This window comes from Homalodisca vitripennis, chromosome 1 (assembly GCF_021130785.1).
Source record: "Homalodisca vitripennis isolate AUS2020 chromosome 1, UT_GWSS_2.1, whole genome shotgun sequence".
In the NCBI taxonomy this organism is placed as follows: domain Eukaryota; kingdom Metazoa; phylum Arthropoda; class Insecta; order Hemiptera; family Cicadellidae; genus Homalodisca; species Homalodisca vitripennis.
The window spans coordinates 102,115,143-102,139,680 of record NC_060207.1 but is presented as its reverse complement, the minus strand read 5'-3'; the positions used below and the strand labels follow the sequence as shown (position 1 = coordinate 102,139,680).

Sequence of the window (24,538 nt, the reverse complement as noted above, 5' to 3'; positions counted from 1 at the left end):
ATGGCTTGGGGGTCGATATTCATGCATATCCAGTCAATAGAGGTCTCTGTGTCTTTAGTGAGTCTGGTGGGGGGCAGGCTAACTCTTTTGAGGTCAAATGATGTTAAAAATTCGTTAAGCTTCATGTTGTTACTGTCGTTTGCTCGGTTCCCCAGATTGTCAACATTTATATCCCCGACAATGACCATTGGTTTGGTTGTTTGCATGGCGCTTTCCAGCTGGTCCGTTAGAATGTCAGAACATAAAATATGGTTTCGACAACAGGACTCATTGATGACTATGTTCAGAATCAACCAGTAACCAGTGTTAAGTCAGTATGTCATCTGTCTTACTTCCATTTGGGTTTATTGTTATGAGCTTTGTGTAACTTAGTTTTGTCTGAAGACTTCAGATAAAAAAGTGTTTCTTCACTTTTGAAGGGACAACACAAAATATTCTTGTTCACCAAAAACTCTTTGCTTCTAACAAAATGGCAGCTGTTTGAACGTTGGAAAATCATAACTCTTTAAATTATTACACTTCTGCAAATTATTATACCACAGAATTTTATGATTAACTTTAAAAAAATAGGTGCTACTCTCAAATTCAAATATTTATTGTACATTAATGTTTGAATAATTACTTAAGTAATAAACAGGTGCATGGGCAAGTAAGGACCTATACAACTTGTAATCAACTTCTCATAATCTTTAACATGTTCGCTGCTAAATATCCCTATATAGAGTTCCCTATATGTTGAAATTTTTTAAATATATTTTTACTTACTTTTGGATGAAATATGATAGAAATATATGAAAATTACTCATAAGTCACAAAACTTATCACTCACTACCATTTTGGAAATGCGGTAACTGTGGTTACCGTTAGCTCCTGAGGACAGTCTTCCTTGCCAGTGCTGGTAACTCTAGTTACTGCTCGCACTAGGGAACGCCCTTTTATGGCAGTGGGAATAATCCAGATGAATATATTGTTGCTAAGTAAACTGTATTTTATTCGTTTTAGACAAACATAAACAATATTTATACGTAATGTGAAAACCAAAATGAAAGTTAAAGTTTATAAAAATGTGAACAAGTTTATATAAATCTCCACTAACTCACTCAAATTCAGTTATTATTTACAAATATGTGGTGAGTTATTATAACAAAATATATTTAAATGTTTACTTGAAATGATACAAAAATATTGTAGTACATAAGTTTATAAAAATGTATTCCGATAGTTGTGAGCGCTCCATTGGCGTGGGTAGGTCTTGTAATCAGGATCCTCAACTTCCGAGTCCGTCTGGTACTCCACATCGTCCATGTTGTCATCCTCGTCGTTTGAACTCAATACTGGCTCTGTTGTACGCTTTGAACTTGGTTATTGTACACCACTTGGTCCCGGGGGAAGATGCATTGTGTTGCACAATCACTTACTACTATAAAAACTTTAAAAATCATAAAAAATTATTATGAAAAAATCTAATGTGAAAACAAAGTGCATAAAAATGCGGGAAAAGTACCTCCCGAGGAGCGAGAAATACATCGTTGTGATAGCTCGAGTGCTGGCCGCACACTGACCTCATTTCAGAACAAAGGCTCTGTAGTAACCACAGTTACCGCCCGCTCTAAGCGCAACGTAGCAGCAGTAACCAGAGTTACCGCCCGCAGCGAAAGTGTTAATGGGATGAATAACGTTTTGTTACATAACTTAATTTAGTTTTTAAACCTATATAGATGTATAAAGTGAGCCAGAATTAACAAAATGTGTACATTTACCATTTTTTATTACCCACATAAAAGGTAAACAAAATTAATTTTAGATTTTTCATTTTTGTAGAGTGACTTTCAAGGAAGGCACTATTTTTGGATGTTAAAAATATTTTCCTTAATTCTTTCAGGTAGAAATATGGGAGTTTTCTTTAAAACAAAGAAGGTAGGTTTTTTGGTTCAACCGCTATACATTGCGGACAATAGTCTGTCTCACAATGTATTTGATGGTAATTTCAAGATGCTCTCCACCCCAGACTGAGAAAAATGGTATAATCATAAAATACTTACAAGACAAACTTTAATAATGAAGAGACAACAAATGTTTCATAGCATCATTAATTTATCAATTTAAATGACAGTTTATTAGTGTAAATAACAGTGAAGAATATATTTACTTAAAAAAACTCAAATTTTAAACTAACTAGATTTTTAAATAGCACTAAGTTTGATTTACTCTGTTTGATCTATTTTATGATGGTTGCTACTTGAAAATTTGAAAGTTTCCTCTTACTTTTATAATGGGTTATATCAGAAATACTTATACAGAAATAACACTGTTCTTAACATAGTCTAAGCAATGTCCCCTGGAGCATGCAATTTTATTTTCATTGATAAAACATATTAAGAATTATTAACATTCTTTGGATAAAATGTAAATTAAGAATGTTGATTCACAATGAATAATGCCAAACTACAGAGTAATTAAAAAGACAGTTTATTCTGTAAAAACAAAGTACGAACAAAACAAAATATCCATTTAATTACTCTTGATTTCTTCATTTATGGCGAACCAGTCTTGCGGGGAGCAGGCTTTCCTCCTTCACGGAATCCATTCCTATAACAGAATAAGTTATTTACCTATTTACGTATTTGAAATCAGATCACAAGTTATATTTGTAATTAAATATTATTACCTCTTAAGTACTAAAATCAGAAGTAAACATTACATCAGAGTAATCATGCTTAAAACTCTTGCAACCAAGAAATCTATTATTAAAAATAGATACTGCAACCAGGTATCAGTGAGTTTATACAAACAAGTTTTACAAAGTACACGTCACACTAACTTAAAAATTACAAGTTATGATTGCATAATAATTTCTATCATCCAACAATTTAATTCTTATGAGATAAAAATCGTATACCATCTTCTAATTAATGGAGGTTATTGCATGATGACCCCTAATGCATTGTTAGAGGTAAAATGTCAGATATGAATCAAGTTATGACTTAAAAATATTTTGTAACCAGACCACCCCCAAAAAACTGGAAGTGCTCATCATAGAGGTGAAATCATTTGTTGATCTATTGTTGCACAAAGGTTGTAACACTTAAGATACTTCATGAACACTGGAAAATACCCTTGTAAATTATTTTTCAAAATATAAGGAGTAATCATTTGATTGCTAATTTTAAGAGATGTTAATTTTGATAATGTCCCTGGCAAAATGTTCTAACTTTCACAAAGATTATTTCCAGAAAGTTCACTTAATGACTCACTTTATAAATAATTCAAAGGCTTTCTCAATGAATGCGCTTGATAATGATTAAGATATTAAAAACTTATCACTGAAATGATTAACCACTTCAATTGAAAAATAAAACCATGTTTTACAATACAGACCGAAGACCTCCCTTGGACAAAACAATGGTGTTATGGCATGGCAGACTCTTTTCTGGTAGTATATATAAGGGGTAGTATACCATTGATTACATTTAATAGGTTCTCTCAACTGATAAAATTTCTATGCTGTAATACAACTTTACAGAATCAGATGGGATTTTTACAACTTTAAAGACCAGTGGGGAGTAGCTTGGACAATTAAAAAAAAATAAGTATAGGGCTATATATTATACAGGAACCCAAGAATGTCCATGTAGAATTTAAGTACAATCAATTTAGTAGTTTTTACATGATTTGAGTAACACACACACACGCATTAAATTGTTTAAAGCGAGCAGTCTGTAGTGAAGGACAAAAAGAAAAGTATTTAACATCATTGGTGTAATTACTGACTGCCCTCCCGCACGCTCTGTTAGGTGCATTGGGAGGATTATACCTGTAAAATGATTGTATTGCGTTTTCTGAATAAAGAATTTTTGAACTTAAACACACACAGACACACACACTTAGATTTTTATATAATAGTATAGATAAGTGTACCTTTGCATAAAACATGAACATCTTATAACTTTTTAGAAAAACCCTTGCGAATCATCCAACATGGACTTGTCAGTACAGAAGTTACTATATGACCAGATGGAGAGTTAAAAGGCAGAACAATTTTTCCATAAAACATTAGCCTCTTACAAAATAATTATTACCCTGTAAATCTGTTGAGACTATGTATTATGTTTTGCTGATTTATAATTATTGATCATAAATTATAAACAAATAGTTTAGGTTAGATTTTTCATTAAAAGGTGTAAACACTTCTATCACTAAAATTAAGACTCCACTATAGCTCACCTAAACCTCCTGCGTACAATCTTCAGGTGACGCATACGGCCGGTGCCAGTGGTCTTCCTGCGCTGAGCCTTCACACTCCAGTTATCTGCAAAAGCCCATTGTTAGTTATGTTTATATATTTATTTTGACTACGTATTAACAATGATTCATTATTTTAAATACCCTTAAATGTATTATACTGCAACAACAACTATATAACAGCAACTATATGTATTATTCTTGGAGTTGTTACTCCAAATTATTCAAAACACTAAAATATATTAGATACATATTAAAATAAGTTTCATTTTGTTAACACAACTTATTTGTCTGAGAGCATTAATTTGTGTTTACATAATATACGTTTGTTGTTCAAACATATATTTAAATAAGTGCCCTTCATTCTTCTTTGGAAATCTCAGGTTTCATCAGACAAGTCTCACTGTAAATTTTATTGACTGAGCATTAGCAACGGACTCAGAAATTTCTTTTTTTCTCCCTGTCTTGTCTATCACCATATGTCAAAAATGAACTAACATATAGACTTGAAAGTTAGCATGAAGCTCCATTTCTAGATAGGCAACACAAGGTTCTTTACTGTATGATTGCCAGTATGTCTACCAGTCCGCAGGACATCTAAAAAATTAAGAGCTATATATTGACCCTTTCCGAACCAATGACGTTACTAGACGTCATGCCTAAACTAGCGCTAAAAGCCAACGAGTCCACTGACGCAAAATAGATTTTTTTTTTTTTTTTTTTAATATTATTTAAAAGCATTTCTGGGTAACAAACTTAGTAAAAACTGTTAAACAAGGGACAACCGTTTGTGTCTATTTTGAAGATCACGGCTCTTGTTCGAGCGGCAAAATGGCGGGCGGCCGGATGTTCATAGTCTCCCGCAAAGCCAACGACGTCTACTGACGCGCGCTCAGTCTGCCTGTAGCCTTCCATGGGGTAAGGTGTTTATTCGCCCTTCCATTTTCGAACCGCGTATTTATCTTTTCAATTTTGATGTTAATCAATATTTTTAATCAATGTACAGTGTAATTGATGTATTATTACGTGATGTCAGAATGTCAAAATAAAATGTTTTCAGTGAAATTATGATTTTAACCATTTTTTGGCTGTAAATTAACAATAAAGAGTTAAAAAAAAAATATTTTGTCGTTTTTTTACCTCTTATGTTATAAGAATTATAAAAACAAATTGGTTTTGATTTGTGGGATTTTTTTTATTTTTAAGGTGTATGGCTCTTAGGAGTAGTTTTGATTATTTATTTGTGGCTCGCTAAGGGTTAAAAATTTTGCATGCAACCTCAGCAAAGCCTATTACATGACATGTGACATGCTGTTCAACTACCTTGCTTATTAAAAGTGAAACAACTATCAATTATTAAAATAAGGTATGGAAGGCTATAACATTAAGTACAAAATAAATGATGAGATAATCTTATATTTTATTAAATTAACATAAGTAAACATTGACACCACATTAAACCATCTACAAATTAAAATTCAAGATTTGTCCCCACCTTTTACTAAAGAAAAGTCCCAGATGAATTATAATTCTCAATCACCACTGTTTCAGCACTCTCAGAACAAATATTTATTATATTAACAAACTGTTTGCGTGAAACTGAATATAACTACAACCAAATTGAGTTGCCTTTGCACTCACATCTCATAGTTTTTGTAGTAACTGCAATTCCACTATTGTTTTCAAGCTACATTTTGTTTATTTCTACATATGTTGAAGTATTACAATTTTTAAGCTCACTATTCTTTTTGTTAGTTATTTGTTATTATTTAAAGAACAATCTTGTTATCAAATTAACAATACTGTAGTAAGCCTAAAAGAGGTTAATATTTGTAAATAATTAGCTCCGGACCAACTAACATTAGTTTAGAAATTATGTCAGTTTGTTCATCATTACACATGATACAGAAAACATGATATGAAGAAACTACAAATTTCATGACTTATTGTGATGCCACAGTGCACCTAAACTGGCTTATGATTTTTTTATATTCTGATACTTCACAGTAACAATTATGGCCTTGAAACATAAGCATGATCAAACTTCCCAGATCAGCGTTTCTAAAAGTTTAATAAATGAGTTTTTATTAAAAAGTAAACATTTATTTATTTAATTTTCTTTAATAAAATAACAGAAAATTTATATTTCCAATAAGAAGAGCTCCTCCTCCTTCATTTATTTATTTGTTATTTTTTTCTACATAGTAATTATGTTATTTAGATATGTAAATTTTGTATGCTCTAACAACAATACTACTTATAAAACAAACAGCATAAATTATTTAATGTTTATCAGGGTGGCCACTCAAATCCCCATTCCAAATTCCTGGTTTCCCCCCGGTTTTTCAGGTCAAAAAATTTCCGATTATCTAGTCTATTTTCAAATCAAATAGACAACTGTAGTACTGTATTTAGCACTTACGCCAAATACAACGATGACATTTTTCATCTCTAGAAATATTTGCAAGAAATACCATAAAGCTGCGGTGCTCTAGCATTTCATCACTAACGATATGCTAGAAATTCGGTGATTATTTATTGCTATCACCTATTTTAAGCTCCTTCCGATTATCTAGTCTATTTTCAAATCAAATAGACAACTGTAGTACTGTATTTAACACGTACTGTATTTAACACTTACGCCAAATACAACGATGACATTTTTCATCACTAGAAATATTTGCAAGAAATACCATAAAGCTGCGGTGCTCTAGCATTTCATCACTAACGATATGCTAGAAATTCGGTGATTATTTATTGCTATCACCTATTTTAAGCTCCTTCGTTTTTATCTTTGTCTTTTGATTTGTCGACATAACATCATGTATACCTTATAACTTTCCTTTCTGTGATGTTTAGAAAATACATGTATCCAATTCGGAAATACAAAGACAACAAATACCAACACAGCGCTACTGTGGGGCAGACTGCAGTCCAGTATTGCGAGTTAGAGATCTAGCGGTGGACAAACTTTCGGTACGAGACAATGATTTCACTGGTACCATCAACAAATAAACCAAATACTCTCATCTGAACTCTACTTATCTAATTTGTCTTTTGTGGGGGGAGGGAGAAGCCTAATAATACCACGTTACTTAAAAGGAATTTGCAGAGATTCAGGGAAATGAATGTATTTAAAATTCCAAGTCATTTCTCCTTTTAAGCAATAGAAATGGTAGGTTATAAAATGAGCTTCAAGAATATAATACATTTACGTAAAAAATGTATGGTTGTATATTTATAAAAAATATATTTATTTATGAGTACGCAACGTACAACGTACAGATAAAATACAAATTAGCGATCGTCTGTTTGCTATTGAGGAGCTAAAATCCATGCATAGAACCAGTATTGTTACTTTGGTTATCTATCTACTTTTTTCATACGGAAAGTAAAAATATATTTTAGCAAGACTTATTTTTGGATTCGAGATTTAGCTTCTCCATATTAGTAATGTTGTGAAATTGTGATCTTTCAAGCATAGTTAAGCACTTCTGCTGGCATAGGAATCGAGTGAAGAGTCACAGTATCGAGTATCAGAAACTATCCATCCCTAGTAAAATTTCTAGGGACATTATAAAAATTCACCCATATCCACATATGTTACCAGGAGTCCGAAATTCATGCATAATGCACGCTTTTCCAGATTCTTAACGTTGGTGGTAGCCCTGGTTAGAATCACACGAAAGTATCGTGGCCCCGAATATATCCCACCAATAACGGCCAATACATGAAGAACACATCAGTATTGTTAGATTATAGTCAAGGACTAAGAAACAACTTGACATAAGGATCCTCATGAACGTTGGACTATTTATTTTATTTGAACAGTTTGAATCGTCCGAACGATCGTCATGTGTGCGTAGAAGTCGTTCAGGTTAATAATAGTTGACTGGAAAACTGACGCGATTTCCAGCTGTCATCCAACCAATGACGCTCTGACGAAAACTGATGAGCTTGATTGATTGGATCGGCTGGCCGTCTGTAGACTGGCAACAATATTAAGTTGCGTTTACACTGGCAAGTACAGTTGAGAGAGAATTTGCACTACTTTAGTATAATGTGAACAAGATAAGCAAGTACTTGCTACAGTTGTATCGCTGGTTGTTCCGGAGTCAAGACAGTCTGTTCACACACGGCAGCGATGTCTCGGCAATGTTTATAACTGAAATTTTAATAGCCGACACTGTTCTCCAGTTCTTGTATCCAACTGTACAACACTGGTTGAGGCAGTGCTCGCGAGAGCTCTTGTGCCGGTTTACACTAGCGATTTTTATAGTCGGACAGAAAACTTGTACATTCTTTGCCAGTGCTAACACAGTTCATTCGAGATTTGGATGTGACCGTGATATCAAAACATAACATCACTTTCTTTGTTTTAACCTATGTAATTTGATGATAATCGTAAACGAGTGTGAGGAGCATAGACCAACCAAGGTCTCGGCCGCGATACAAGCGATTAGCGGTAAGCGCTAGATTGGGTGGGGACAGTATGTTTGTGTTGTACATTTGGGGAACACTCGACACTAGCCATGGCAGACGTGAGCAACAGGGCAGTACCACACGATGGCGCTTATCCGCCGCCCATTCTAGACATTAAATGTTTCTCCTGCAGCTCATCTCTCAGATCATCCTGTCATTGCAGTGCAACAGGACGAAAACGTCCCCTTCTCGACGTTATTTGTTGTAACTAACCCACTACTTTCCTCTCCAACACATATCTTATCCAGCTTGGTAAATCCAACTGATATTCTGGTATACTCAAAAAAACCGGGCTACACCTCTTATCAAACTGTCAAACGTATTATTCAACAAACCGAACTCTTAAGCCTGTTTATAACACTAGACATTTTAGGCCAGTGCGCTATCTATCTAACACACGTATTTTCAAAACACTATTTTCACCCAAGAATAAGAGTTGGACAACTTCGTCTGGAGACCCTACTTTAACAACTGAATAATACTTAAGATCAAAAAAACCGGTTTGTTTCGCAGTTACTACTGCTCTGCCCCTTTACCGCTAAAAGAGTACCTCTCGTTTAGTGCCGAAGTCCGAAACGATCGGTTGGCCGATTTTAACTGTCCAATGCATTGATACATATTTTTTTGAGGGGAAGGGACGGAGGCTTGCTGTGGCACAGGAGTAGAACTAAGATAAATTCCACTACACTAGTGGAAGTAACCTTAGATCAACTGGCGTCATATGGAACTCACGAACATATGTTGATCTTCATTCACAATTTCACGAACTACGTCGTGTAAAAGACGATGTTTTGAGATTAATCAGTTCTTGATTCAAGAATCTGTCAAATTATGTCTTCATTTTATAAGTTCTTGGAGACGGAAAAATTGTTTTTGAAATTTTCCCGTTCTCAGGAAAATCCCCGACTCATCCCCGTCATTTTGAACATTCTAGTAATAAAATTTACATTAGCAGTAAAGGCTTTGAATTTTAAAATAAAATCTAAAAACACTTCTGAGGTTTCTCACATGCTACGGACAAAATGTTCCTAGGTACAGTATAAAGATATTGATTCCGTGTTAAACGATTAATCCTGTGACTGATATACAACAATATATCATTGTGAGTGTATTTACCATACAATTATACAACATTTTGCCATTGAACTTCGAATATGATTTTTGAAGACTATGTCACCTGGTTCGATAATTCTAATGACATAATAATTATTGTATCACTATAGTTCCAATTGAGGTTACACTTAAGCGTACTAAATTAAGCACTTCAATTTAGAGACAGTGGTTCTGAAAATACATCTAGAAAAGACAGTAATGAATCTGGATACAGATAAAGTTTAGAAGATGACACACACACATGAAGACCTTACTTTTGATCCTCACCAACTATTGATGTTACCTAGGCCTAATATACCTCATATTGACATCAAAGTCAGAGCAAAATGAGCATCCATCTAGGCATAGGCCTAATGTAGTTGATTGAGTAAATAGTTGGTAGGCCTAGAAATAGACTAAATAATGATCCTGCTGATGGACAAAATGAACAACTGTAGTTGGGAAGAGGTGGAGGAAGACAGTGATCTACCTTACAATCATCAGTTCATGTGCGCTTATCTAAAGCATTAACCTCCACGAAATGCTAAACCAATGGAGTACTTTAATTTGTTCTTTATAACAACTACACTGAATGTTTATGTAAATTAAACAACTCGATATGCAAGATCCTATATTGTAAAAAATCAACAGACTTTGTCTCTTTTTAGCAGTTAGGTAGTGGGTAGATGTGTAACCTTGATGGAAATGAAAACATGTTTGTCAATCATTTTAAAAATGAGAATGCTAACCAACTTAAGAATAACTCGCTACTGGACACCTACTCCACAAATCTACCACTTTTTAACTAATTCCAAATAAGGTACTTTGTTATTATCTGGAGGATACTCTGTCCCTATCTAATACTTGTTACTACGTGATCTAAGTAGGTTTAGATTTGGTTATTACAAATTACTAGTAGTACCGAAGTTAAAGATAATCTATACGAACGCTCACATGATCTAAGCTTGAATTTGGGTATTATCTTGAGGGATGTTTTTCTTTATTTACCAGAATTGTGGGGTGGTGTTAAAGTACACACTGATGATAAAGTGATTTTTGATCGGTACTTTCCCGACCTCACAACACGTCCCAGATCGTCCAACATGATTTGACGTTAAAGGAGTTGTATGATATGTGTACCGATCGGAAATGCATCTCATCATCAAGCGAGTTAATTGACAGGACTTTTGTATAACAATAATATTTTCATTACTGACACTTTAAGAAAGAGGATAGGAAAAGCATGTGCATGAACTATTGGAAAAATATGGTCGTAGGTCAGAAAACGTACGTTAGGAAAAAGACTATCTTAATAAAAGCTCAGAGAAAAATATTCAATACTTCCAATTTCTATATTTTGTCTACTGACTATCAGACTGTCTCACTCATCAGAAAGGCTTGTATTGATTAGGGCTAAAACAAAAATTGCTAGTCAATACAACATAGATATGGGGTGTATAGACTCAACTGACCGAACATTATGTTTAGGCTAAATGGACCATGAAGCATGCCAAAAAATTCATATTTAATTTTTTGGGCATATGATGCTAAATGCATGTCTTGTATAAGTTAAATACCACACAAGGCCAGCTAAAGAGTTCATGAAGGAAGTGATAGATCTCTCCTTGGAATGGCTAGCAAGTAAGCAAATTCTGCAAAATATTCAGGGTGGTGGTGATGGTCCATCAGTTGGTAAACCTGACGAGAAGGAAAAACTGTGCCGAACCTGTTCAGGGCACAATAATCTTGAAGGAAACAAGCGGAGGTCTCGGATTTTAAACTCTTATGCCTTGCTAAGCACGTTTACCACTAGAAATTTAAAAACTAAAAAAAGTCTGTAAATCATGTAAGCAAGTGTCTTTATTTTGAAGGCAGAAGTATTAAATAAAGCTTCTTAATAAAACTAAAAACTTATTAATAATTTATTAGGCCATTTTTTTGTGACAGAACTTTTAAGATCTTAATTTTTAAGTCTCCCTGTTATTATTTAATAAAACAAAAAATTCTTTGATAAAATATTACAAAACGCTAATTGGAACCTATCAATTTAGTGATAACTCATGTAAAAGTTGTATCAATTTTAGAGATTACATTTTTTTTAACAAGTTAAAGGCATAAACATAACAAGAAGTTAAACTAAGCACAGCAAATAAAATACTGCAATGCAATAAAATAAATAATCAACAGCATTCTCAAATATTCACTCATATAATAAATAGTCAACCATTATACTTACAGTGCCTCAATTTGCAGCTGGGATAGCCACACTGTGCACACTTCGACTTCTGGATGTGATAGGAAGATCTGCCACAACGCCTACACAGTGTGTGGGTCTTGTTGCGCCGCTTACCAAAACTGGATGTTCCCTTCGTCTAGAATGTACATTAAATTATGATTTGAGGACCTTATTATTCAAGAATAATTAACTTAGAAACATACATATTATATAATTATAATTCGTATTAACAGATTTTATAATCACTTCAAAGACAACAATTTATGTGAAAATATTATAAATCAACTATTTATTGGAAAATGTTATATACAGTCTGTTCCAAATTTTATGCACACTGAAGAGATCTTGGACAGTATAAGAGATATAGCAAAGATTCACTAACCAAATTTAGAAGGATAACAGGATTTCAGACATTTCTCATCAATATGTTACAAAAGGTATATCACAACATTTCGAGTATTGGGTCTATTCTCCTTGTCAGGTGGGGGAGGTATTAATACATACAAAAATACCTCTCCCACCTGACGAAAAGTATAGACTCTTAATTTTCAAAACATTGTTATACGTTTTGTATCGATAATATGACAATGGCAAATGTCCGAAATCCTGTTATTCTTTCAAATTTTCAATCGCCAATAACAAATTTTAAACAAAGAATTGGACAAATTTGTGTGTTATAACAAGACCAACAAATTATAGTGGTCAGGTTAATTATTGGTTGCATTGTTCAATCACTGCGCTCAAAAAACTGTTTGGTCAAAATTTTTAAAATGTCACAGCTTTCTTATTAGTACCAATATTGAAACTTTTCTGAATTAAATTTCTTCCAGTTTCTTAATATTATAAGTCAAACATTTTTGAGACTGGAGGATCAAGTACATTTTTTAAAAATACAATGACCTTTTTTCTCTTATTCAATAGAAAGTAAATTTTTTTAACCTCTCCCGACAACTTTTAGCCACCATAGAGCACAAGACTCAGATCGACTTGCACTGCTTTACCATCTTCTTCTGTGCTCTAGCGGCAATATTCAAAACCATTACGACTGTTTTGCTATAAGGAGACCGTTATTCATTCTTATTCTCTTGTGCAATAACGCTCTTATTGTTTTAATTTTGATTAGTTTAGCGGAAAACATGGCCGGGCCTAGACGTACTCTTCGTGACAGCGAAATCGATTTTTCAATTTGTAGTGATAGTGAAGATTCAAGTGAGAGTAGTGATATCTGTGTTGAAAACGGTGTTCTGAGTGATCACAGTGATGACAGAAGTGATGCTAGTGGTTGTGAGTTTGGTGTAGATGACCTTGAAACTGTCCTGCCCAACCAATAGCTTAGGCTCGGCGCCGTCATACTCTGCCTGCACCCCTTCGTCTGACCCCTCCCTGGTCTCAAGCAAAAAACTATGTTGAGCATAATATATTTGATAGCAGTTGTGGGCCATGTCATTCTTTGCCGGTGGGTTCATCTGAAATCGATTTTTTAAATATATTGTTGGGAGGAGATAGATTTTTTAAGAATCTCGTGTCATGTACTAATTCCTACGCTGTCTATAAACAAAATGAAAGCAACAAACAGGATTCAAATTGGACACCACTAACTGTAGATGAGATGAAAGCATTCGTAGGAATTGAAATTTATATGGGAATTAACAATCTTCCTGAAGTCACTGAGTATTTTGTTGGTGACCTAATAAAAATGTCCTTTAGTTCAACAGGCTATGATGTATCACCAACAAAGAGAAGTGGACATTTCTCAATAATAAGTAAGTTTAATAGTTTAAATATTTACATTGTAATGTTGACTAATAAAATAATAGCAAAACGTGTGAGCCACGGGCACCGCGAGTCGAGCGTTCCGTGTTGGAATGGCGAATTAATAGGGTTCAGTAGCACCACGGGCACCTGGAGTTGTTATGAGCGGGAGAGGGTTAAATGACTTCAAAAATACAATATACTTTCCTTATGGTTTTAATCAAATAATTCATAAAACCCCGTTTTTGTATGATAGTGTGAAGGGATTTTTAATTCTACTATTCAGATGTTTGTAAACTTGACTGATATTAGACTGCACACAGTGTTGGAATCAGTCAAATAAAGCCTGTAATTTCTAATAATTTAATTTTTCAAGATCTATAAAATCTTTAGGTAGTCATTTATGGATGTATGAGAACTATATTTTTAAAAGGTCTATTAAGTGTGTAGTCTATGAATCACAATTGGGCGGAACATGATCAAGGTAAGGGCTCGTTCATCCCAGTTCATCATAGCTGCAGTTTTTTTTTTTTTTTTTTGAAGACTTAACTTTAGGACCCATGTCACCAATTAATCAAAATCCAATTACTCACAAGCTTTATAAAGCACTACAAATGTACTATTAAAATGTATTAAAAAGTTATTATTGTACACTAAACTAAATAGCAAACTGAGAGAATGACAACTAATTAATAAATTATAACAAAACAACACAATGGCAACCTGTTATACAGGCTGACAGCTGATGGCGATGGTTAGTCATGCGATTCAAGTCTAATTGATATAACCCGAAGTCAGCAGAATGACGCCTAGCCTCTTCTCCACACCCGCATTAGCACTGTGTCCACCACAAAACGGAAAAAAACATTTTTGCGTATAAATGCGATGTTTAATGTTGTTCAGGAAATGAATTTTATTATACAGTCGCTCATTTGTGGTAGGCTTACAAGTATATCCTAATAATGGTTTTTTTGTCACACTTGTATTATGTAATGTTCCCCAAATATGATTGCCTAATAATTTTCCTACAACGGCTTAGACATCTGTGGACCCAAAATAATTCATTTAGACCTAACCTAATCCAGGTGCTAGACATTGATATATTAACCTCCGCCTTTTCAGAGTCTAAAGCAATATAATACAGTGAGAGGCAGATCAGCTTCCACAATATATAGCGGCTGAACCAAGAAGCCTGCCTTCTTCATTTTAACAGAAACTCTCACATTTCAATCCCAAATAATTTTAATGATTAAAATGGCAATTTGGGGGGGGGGGGGGTCGTTTTTGAAAAATGTTGAAAGATAAAAGTTTGGTAGAGCCAAACCTAATTTTAAAGGTATTTTATTCACTTATCATTTTGAGAAAAAAGGTGAATTTACTCAAAATTCAGAGTCTATAGTTCTGGAAAATATTGTAGTAAATAAAATATTGTACTATAAAAATCTGTGAATTAATTTAATATCAATGACTAGATTACTCAAAAAGCATCTACCAAAAGATATGTTTTTATATATCCCCAATTTTAAACTGGTAATGGGAATTGAAGAAGCTTATGATCGGATCAAGCAAACATATCCAGAGAAGAACATTTCAAAATAACTTTAAAATTTTACAGTTTGTACCTACTAAACATTCAGCGCATTAATTAAAAGACACTGCGTATGTATTTGTAAAAAATTCATTTCTGGTTGGGGTAAATTAAAATCTGATCCAATTTTCCTTACACATCGATCTCAGACAGGTTAGACAATCTGGCTTCAAAAAATGCTGATCACAAATGCCCCTGCCATTAGTATGGGTTTTGTTGGCCCTTAATTCTGGTGAAAAAAGAAAATCCCTTGAGATAGTATTTAAATACGAACTCATACAGTGCAAACACTTAGTTTAAATTTAAATTTGATTTGAGGTTCAAGTTTTTTCTACAATTAATAAATACTTATCTACATATATATCGCATTATAACCCATTGGCCTAGGCCTAATAGATAAGGATAGAATTAATTTTAAACTTCATTTAAGTACAATTTTAGGTTTATTTTGATTTTTCAGACACATTAAATCGTCTCATATGCTATTTAAACAAATTCATAGCGATTTTTTATGGAAATTTTATGGGCTTCTGTTACTCTGAAGTACCTGTTAATGAACTCTTCTCTGGACTTGAGACTCTCGGTCAGCGAATATTAATTCTTGACCAGTTGTGTCTCTACAATTTGCTAAACAGACTTGTCAATTGCCCGGGCATTCTAGACTCCATTGACTTTAAAGTGTCAAGAGGAACTCAATCTAGGAGTCTCTATGCTAAATGATTCTAGCCCCCTACTTATGGTCAACTACTTTATGTATACGCCAACGAGCTGGAGAGGAGTACTAATGTCTACAGCCAATCGAAGAGAGCCTACAGAGTGTCTCAGACGCCACCTACAGCCTTACTAACCTAAATGTTATTGTTATCACAGAAAGAGATATTCTCAAACACTATCTTTTTTTAAGTTTATTGTTGGTTTTACCTGATTTATATGAGTTGTTTCATGTTTTTTTAATTATCTTTTTGTTCTTACACTACTTTTGCTGTTCATAATTACTTTATGCACTAATTTTAACCTGTTTTTTTCTATTAAGTAGTTATAAATTATAACAGCTCCACCCCTAAATATTCGATATTTTAAATTCGAATTGCAAGGGGTTCTGAACCTACAACCTCCTTTTTGTTTCAGATATTTCAATGACCCTCGACCGTAAATTGCACTTAGAGAGGAGGCGAGGCGTTCAACACCACTATATAAATTGGGCTTGTATCTTGTAAAACCCTGTGGTTTGATGTTATTGCATTCCCTTATTAACCCATTGCGAATCGTATTGTTTTGGCGCACGGGCACCAGCGGGCACGAATTAATTCACGGTCAGCGGCCGCACGAACAGCAATGGTGCGCCACATCGTATCGCTCGCTTTTGTATACTAGAAAATTCAGCTGCGAAGGTATTCGTTCAGATGGAACATGGGCTTGCTGGGGTATCCGTGATGTAGGAACGATAACACGCGAGCAAGGTTACGGCGTGGCAGGGATGATGTCTGAATCATAGTCTAAATAAAGTGGCTCGGGCGAATCGATTGCAACATCCGGGCCATTGTCTACACTGAACCCACCAACATGTACGTCTGCGTCGTTTAGTTGTGTCACTAACCTCAAAAGTATTATAATAACAACTGAGGAGAACACCCAATCAGAAGCGCTAAAAAGCAGAGAGTAAACTCATATGAATGATTTTTCAACTTCGACATACAACTGCGATCTGTAGGATATTTATAAAACTTTTGAAAACTCTAAACGTAGACCGTTGTTAAACACTCTTAGTAGACAAGTGAAGACGATCGCCCGATCTATCAGACATTACAGAACTATTTGGAGGGAAATTTAAAAGCAGACCGCTTTTGCGACCTGAGCTCGTCACCGTGCCGTTAGGCCCGGCCGCTGAGTGACGAGCCCAGCTCGTCAGTGATCTGCAATGGGTTAACCCTAGAACTGTTAATCGACATAATTATGTCGGTGTAATGCCGCTTTTGTGGTGTTTTAACCGTCAAAATTTTGTCGATCAAACATTCCCTCGTAAATTTATTACTTTTTATAATATACTCCGGTAACGTATCGATATAATTCATGCACCATTGGATTCGGGAAGTAAAATGCTAAGGGAACAGAGGAGTTTTATTCCTCTTTGTATTATGGTATATGACGTAGCAAGCTAGCTTGTTATTTTGAACGTAAAAGAAAACGCGACGCGTTTGTTGTGACCGCCATATTGCCGCTGCCGTTCTGTATCACTTTTCGTGCCGAGCTGTGGATATTTGTAAGTTTTTAATAGTTTTACGCGTGTTTTAGTGTCGTATTTAATGTGTAGTGTGTTGTTTGATGTCGTAGTAGTGTAAACACATATACAGGTGTGTACATAAAGTATATTATGTACACCCTGTATATTTTAGAATAAATCAATTTCTATTTACTGAAATTTGTTTGAGAAATTAACGGCTTTGTGTAGGCTATGGCAAAATGGACTTGGCTAAAAAATTCATTTCACATAGTTTGTTATTGTTTTCACTTCTCTTTTAGCTTCTGAAGTAACTATTTATTTTTGGTCAAATAGATAGTTTTCACAATAATATATATATTGCCTGTAATTTACTTTGGTTATATTATAATAACTGTTTGGGTTATTCTATATTTTTTTCAATATCTTTAGTTATATTTATAGTTTTCTAACGTTTTCTAACTACATAATTTATTTCCTTATTACTTATAAACCATAAATTTATAATTTTAGATATAGTACAAGCTTTAGAAAAACTATTTTATATTTTGCTGAATGAACATTTTTCACAAAATTTTTGAATAATGGCAAAATTTAACTTTTTTACTTTTCAAAAAATAATTTATGGTAATTATTTCATTTACTACTGTATATTCTATTTGTATTCTAAGTAATAAAATATGCAAAATAACATGTATTCTTACATAAATGTATTAGCCAAAACTTGATTTACCCAAAGTCTTACGTGTACACCCGATTTTTCAGAATTTATACGCATCGCTGCTTTTTGTTCTATAGCTTTATGATGCTTTCATAAATGTGTATAATGTTTATGTTTTTCTGAAAACTAGATAAAATTTTGGACACAGAATGGCTATCTCACTTATAATTATTTCTCACTGGGTCAATCCATTTCAAATCACCCAATAAAAAATAAATTTGTTGCTCAAACATTTTGTAATTTGCCTAATTTTTTTATTATGAGTTCCCTATGGGGTAGACAATCATAAAACACTATTTGAAAAAATGTTACAAGCCATAGTGTTTTCCTGGCGGCCAATTTTTTAAATGGCGGTTTTGTAGATTTTAGTTAAAAATACGCAGTTTGCGAAAAGTTTAATTGCCAAGCTAATTTTTAAAGACATCAGAATAATCCAAAAACCAGTGTGTTCAGCATTAAAATGAACTTCAATTTGACATTATAATAATGTTTCTTTTGTGCAAGAAAGTCAGTCAAACTTGTTCTGCAAAATCTCGGAAGAAAATCATCAATTGTTACTTTTTAAGACCATAAAAGTTTAAGAAAGAAAAGAGACTCGATACTAATATTTTATTTCTTTGTTGAAAACTAATATACCTACCTACTGAAAAAGTTTTAGCCCTGAGCTGAGAATGCTCTCCTTTTTTTTCTAGAGCTTTTCAAAAATGGCTGAGAGCCTAATAATGTCAATTTTCTAGGGTTAATAACTAAAAGGGGACTGAATGAAAAATAAATGAAAATTTTACATGGAATGTTCTTTATACAAATAGGAATATCTCATAATAAAAAAATTATGACTGAGACTTAACTTACATTTAGAGATATACAGCATTGAATTTCAGTTAAAAGCGCTACCCCTTTTTTCTCGCTTGTGCGGTACCCAAGTTAGCAAACAAGGGGCTTGTTTAAAATCATTGTGTTGAACAATAAACTTATATTTAAATGCTCAAAAAACATTATATTCCTTATTTTAAACCTACTTAGGATTTACATAAAATAATTATTTAAAACCAGAAAAATTAGTGGACCATCTTGATCACAATACCACGACTGTGTACACATTTCAACATCACCTAATTTAGTGAAATAAAGAAGATAAACCCTAATTTTGAAATTGATAATTTACTTTAGCGATGGAGCAAGCAGCCAGTACAAAAATTAAGAAAAACTTCATTAATGTCTGCCTACACAAAAATGATTTCGGTTTAAAAGCAGAATGGAATTTCTTTGTCCTCATCATACGGGAAGAATTCTTGCGATGGTATTGGGGGAACCACGAAATGAGAAGTTACACTAGCTTCACTTAATAAGACCTTACACTGAAATATCCTGACTCCACAAGATATGTTCAAATATTGTTGAGAAAAATTTATTACTGGAGTTCAGTATATTTTTTGTTCCTTCAGCGAAATCAAGCAAATGGAAACAAAACTTACCGAGAGATTTGAATGCTGTTTACCAGTGATAAGGAACAAGAAGCTATCACAGATACATCCCCATAAGTGGCAACCAAATAGATGTTTTGTTACTTCTGCAGCTCAAACTTTGATGATCATCAAACATCAATAATTTTCACAAATGTATCATCTTTTACGAGTAATGACTATGTTAGCTTGTATCTATGATGACATTTCTTTCTCCCTTCTGGACCAAAAACTGCCTTCCAGCTTTCCAAAAAATGTGACACTGCCTGGCCTGCTAAGAAAATAGTTGCGACAGGTGACTCCATTGGAACTAAAACAACCGTGTCTGGTAGGACACATAACATAAAATGAGAAACCATAGTTGGATACCATCATGATATGTAATGGAATATCATCTTTATTTAATTTGCTGATGAAATTGACAGCCAACAAGTAATTGAAACCAATGTTTTAAATCTAAATGCACAGAACAATATTATGTAGATACTGTACGCTAGTGTAGTACAAAAATTGTATCGGTAAGTTAAGTTGAAGAATTAAATTATGATTTCTTATTTTGATTTTGATTTGATATTAATTATGATTCTAATTAGATTCTTATGAATTAACATTATGAGTTACTATTTTAAAATATTCCTCAGGTATAAACACATATTTTTACATCATGTATTTTATAAAATGTATTTGATAATATTATATTTTAAAACATAAATTAAAATGCATATACATTTTGACAGTATAATAGACTCTAAGCAAATTATTTTTCCTAAAGTGCGCAAGTGCTATTTTGTGGTTATGTGTATTGTTTATTTATACCATTTTTTCTGGTTTTAAATAATTTTTATTGTAATCCTAAGTAGGTTTAAATAAGGAATATAATGTTTTGAGCATTAAATATAAGTTTATTGTTAACACAAATGATTTTAAACAAGCCCTTGTTTGCTAACTTGGTACGCACAAGTGAGAAAAAGGGTAGCGCTTTTAACTGAAATTCAATGCTGTATATTCTCTAAATGTAGTTAAGTCTCTGTCATAATTTTTTTTATGAGATATTCCCTATTTGTATAAAGAACATTCTGTAAAATTTTCATTTATTTTCATTCAGTCCCTTTTTTAGTTATTAACCCTAGTAAAATTGACTTTATTAGGCTTTCAGCCATTTTTTGAAAAAGCTCTAGAAAAAAAAGGAGAGCATTCTCAGGGCTAAAACTTTCTTCAGTAGGTTAGGTATATTAGTTTTCAACAAAGAAATAAAATATTAGTAGTGAGTCTCTTTTCCTTCTTAAAACTTTTATGGTCTTAAAAAAGTTAACAATTGATGGATTTTCTTCCGAGATTTTGCAGAACAAGTTTGACTGACTTTTCATTGCACAAAAGAAAACAATTTATTATAATGTCAAATTGAAGTTCATTTTATGCTGTGTACACACTGGTTTTTGGATTATTCTGATATCTTTAAAAATAGCTTGGCAATTAAACTTTTCGCAAAACGCGTATTTTACTAAAATCTGCAAAACCGCCATTTAAAAAATGGCCGCCAGGAAAAAAACTATGGCTTGTAAAATGTTTTCAAATAGTGTTTTGTGATTGTCTACCCATTAGGGAACTCATAATAAAAAAAATTAGGCAAATTAAAAATGTTGAGCAACATGACCTGGGTGATTTGAAATGGATTTGACCCCACTATAAACTTCATTTGCTAGGTATGGTCCCCCCCAAAATTTAAGAAATATTTTTCGTAAATTTTATATTTGACTAGCTGTTTCCCGCGGCTTCGCACGCGCCCTGTTAAGAAAAAACTTTGCCCGTATATTTATTTGCCTTCAAATAGTGTTTGGCTATTTAATATACGTAACTGTGTCGTAATTGCAGTTTATAATGTAGCAGGCGCTTTGATAACTTTTTTATATCTTGCAGTACAGCCTGGTGGTGAGTTTACATCAATGGGCATTGCATATAAACCTTCTACATAGAAAAATACAAATAAATACAAATTTTCATAGTGATCGGTCCAATAGTTTCTGAGGTCTATAAAGGACAAACACTCAAACATTCATTTTTATATATTATAGCGGGCCCGGCGCGCTTTGCTGCGCATTTTCAATAATTTTTTTGCAAAAGTTGCCCGCGGCTTCGCACGCAATTTCCCGTTGAAAAACAGTACACTATATTCACTTATTCTTTTTCTAATCACATTCTAAACATTGCTGAGATAATTGATAGTCGTTCAGCATCGTGAGCCTCTTGGGCGTATTATGAAGGTATGTTACCATATTCCTGCCTCTATCTAGCTGTTACCTGAGGTCACGGCTTCGCACGCAAATCTTAAGAACCGAAGTCCCTATATATTTACTTAGTAATTTTTTTTTTTTTACTATAATAAATTTTAGATTAAATTAGTTATATCTCCGATGCCCACGATTGAGCTTGCTTTGTTGTCTCGATCGAGAGAATATGTACATCACGGGTTTTTGAGAACCATACTTCTGTCAAAAAAAACAACTAAGGTTGATTGATTTTATAACATTCTTTATATTTTGTAGCCAACGTAAGATAGTAATTATGATATCTGCATTACTCTTCTGATCAAGCATGAGCATGGTTTATATTAAATAAATATTGCAGTTAAGGTGAATTTTTACGTCAAATTTGAATTGTATTATCTGGATAGTAAAGTCTATGTTTAAACAGTGATTGCAAAAAACAGTTGTTAAACAAAATTTGTCGTTTCTCTTAAGCTTACTCTATGCTTTAAAACTATAAGTGTAATATATTGTTTACAAAGAACAGCTGATTAAAAATTTGAAAAGACGTTAAACATATGTTTGCTGCAATGCATTTCTTATGGGTATTTCTGTAACCAGTGTGGGCGGAATCCTGAATCGGGAAAGGAATGGGATGGGCATAGCTTATAAAACCTTCTCCGTGGAAAAATACATATACGTACAAATTTTCATCATGATCGGTCCCAATTAGTTCACGATTCCATAAAAGGACAAACATACAAACATTCATTTTTTTATATATATAGATTAAAAAAAGTGTTTATTAGAAAATTTTTGATGGTTCATTTTTACAAATATAGTGCAATTCTACGTTTAATTCTGAACACAAAATATATACTCTTATTTTATATTGCTTTTATCTTTATATTTTTAATAATTTTTTTTTAAAAACCTTGCGCTAAGCTCCAAAACAGCCCGACACTACAGGATGAAATGGACCGCCAGTTCTAGGGTTAAGTATTTGATAATAACAAGTATTTGGAATAAACTAAACAGGAAAGGTATATCAAAACAAAAAATTATGGGAAGTCTTATTTGAAGTTTGGTTTCACATTCCTTAGAAGTAAGCAGTGTGTCATGTGTGAAGTTACTGTTTGCTGAATCAATGAAAACCATCGAAAATATTGTCACCTTGAAAATTGAACATCATAGGACTCCAGTAAGATTGTTTTGAACAAAATCGTAGCTTTTTTTTTCTTCCATGACTCCAAAAGTAGCTTTTTAGCAACCACTCAGGTTAGGCCCCATGAGCAAGAGCACTGAAAGTAACTATTTAAAATTTGCTAGAAGTAAGGACTTGGTTAATTTAAGCTTATGATTGAAAGTCAATAGATTCATTCATTACTCCTTTATTTACCATAATGCCTCTGCTAAACAGCCCTAGTTGGTTAGTTCAGTTGATTTAATTAGACTTGCTAGAAAGTTATACCATAAAATAAGTCACTGAGCCTAGCTCAAGTAAACTAAGACACACAATGACATATGATCAAAATAATAATTCAGGATAAAAATTCCACATTCCTTTTTAATTTTGTAAATTAAATTTAAGTTCATAAGCTTGGAAGGTAATCCACTAAGGCAAATACATTATCCCTAAAGTAATACTAGACTGAAACATAACCTTAAATTTAAACAAAATAATTATTAAACTACAATTCTCGAATTTTACCCTTACAAAATTGTGTTTACAGAATAAGATATAATTTACAGATAAAATATATAATTGAATTTTTCAACAATTTATAAATATGATTAAAAAAATATTCTAATTGTGAATAATCCAAATTTACAACTCACCATACTGCTCCAGAGAATAAAATAGAAGAACGGAAAAGGAAGTTAGTGCTTCTTGGACGAACGGAATAAACTTAATAAGTTGGAAAAGGGGAGAAGAAGAATCTCTTTTGATACATTTTAGCTACGGTTGCAGAGAGAAACTATAATTTATATGTATATATATAACATAAAATGAAAAGATATAAACGTGGACTACATTAAACCCATTAATTTACCAACTTTTTAGTTTTTTTACAAAATCGATAATAAACTAAGGATTTTGGGTCCAAATAAACATTTCATTTATAGTTATACCGTTTTTTTAATAAAAAAATGAATTTTTTAACACACAAAAATGGTGTCTGTCCTATAAATATGACAGTGGTAGTCCATAGTGTCTTTGTATAATAACCTGGTGTCCTAAAATTATGACAGTGGTATTGTAAAGTGTCATTACGTCAAGCTAAATTTTTTAACAAAATATAATTTGGTTATGTCAGTAACTCTTAAGATATGAAAATAATATTACTTTTAAAATTACATAAATGATTGTAAAAAAGATTAAAAAAAGACCTAAAATCTAAAAACTTTATAGCTTATATACGCTCACTTAGAGTGGTAAGGGCCAAAACATTTTCTTACAAAGGGTCACATTGCACTTTTTGCAAAACGTAAGAGGCTTT

General features: G+C 33.0%; 1 protein-coding gene across 1 annotated transcript; it reads right to left on the bottom strand.

Annotated features, from left to right (window-relative positions):
• Positions 1 to 2,453: 2,453 nt before the first annotated feature.
• LOC124367987 (60S ribosomal protein L37) lies at positions 2,454 to 23,997 on the bottom strand. Its single transcript, XM_046825253.1, has 4 exons — positions 23,877 to 23,997; positions 12,053 to 12,188; positions 4,225 to 4,309; positions 2,454 to 2,589 (listed from the first exon to the last, which is right to left on the bottom strand). Exons 1-4 carry the CDS (start codon positions 23,877 to 23,879, stop codon positions 2,535 to 2,537), a joined length of 279 nt encoding a protein of 92 aa, XP_046681209.1. The 5' UTR covers positions 23,880 to 23,997; the 3' UTR covers positions 2,454 to 2,534.
• Positions 23,998 to 24,538: the final 541 nt, after the last annotated feature.

Coding starts and splice junctions, on each gene's coding strand:
- LOC124367987 (XM_046825253.1), bottom strand. Junction 4,310..12,052: donor CAGCTGCAAATTGAGGCACT/GTAAGTATAATG, acceptor GGGCTTTTGCAG/ATAACTGGAGTGTGAAGGCT. Junction 2,590..4,224: donor ATTGTACGCAGGAGGTTTAG/GTGAGCTATAGT, acceptor ATTCTGTTATAG/GAATGGATTCCGTGAAGGAG.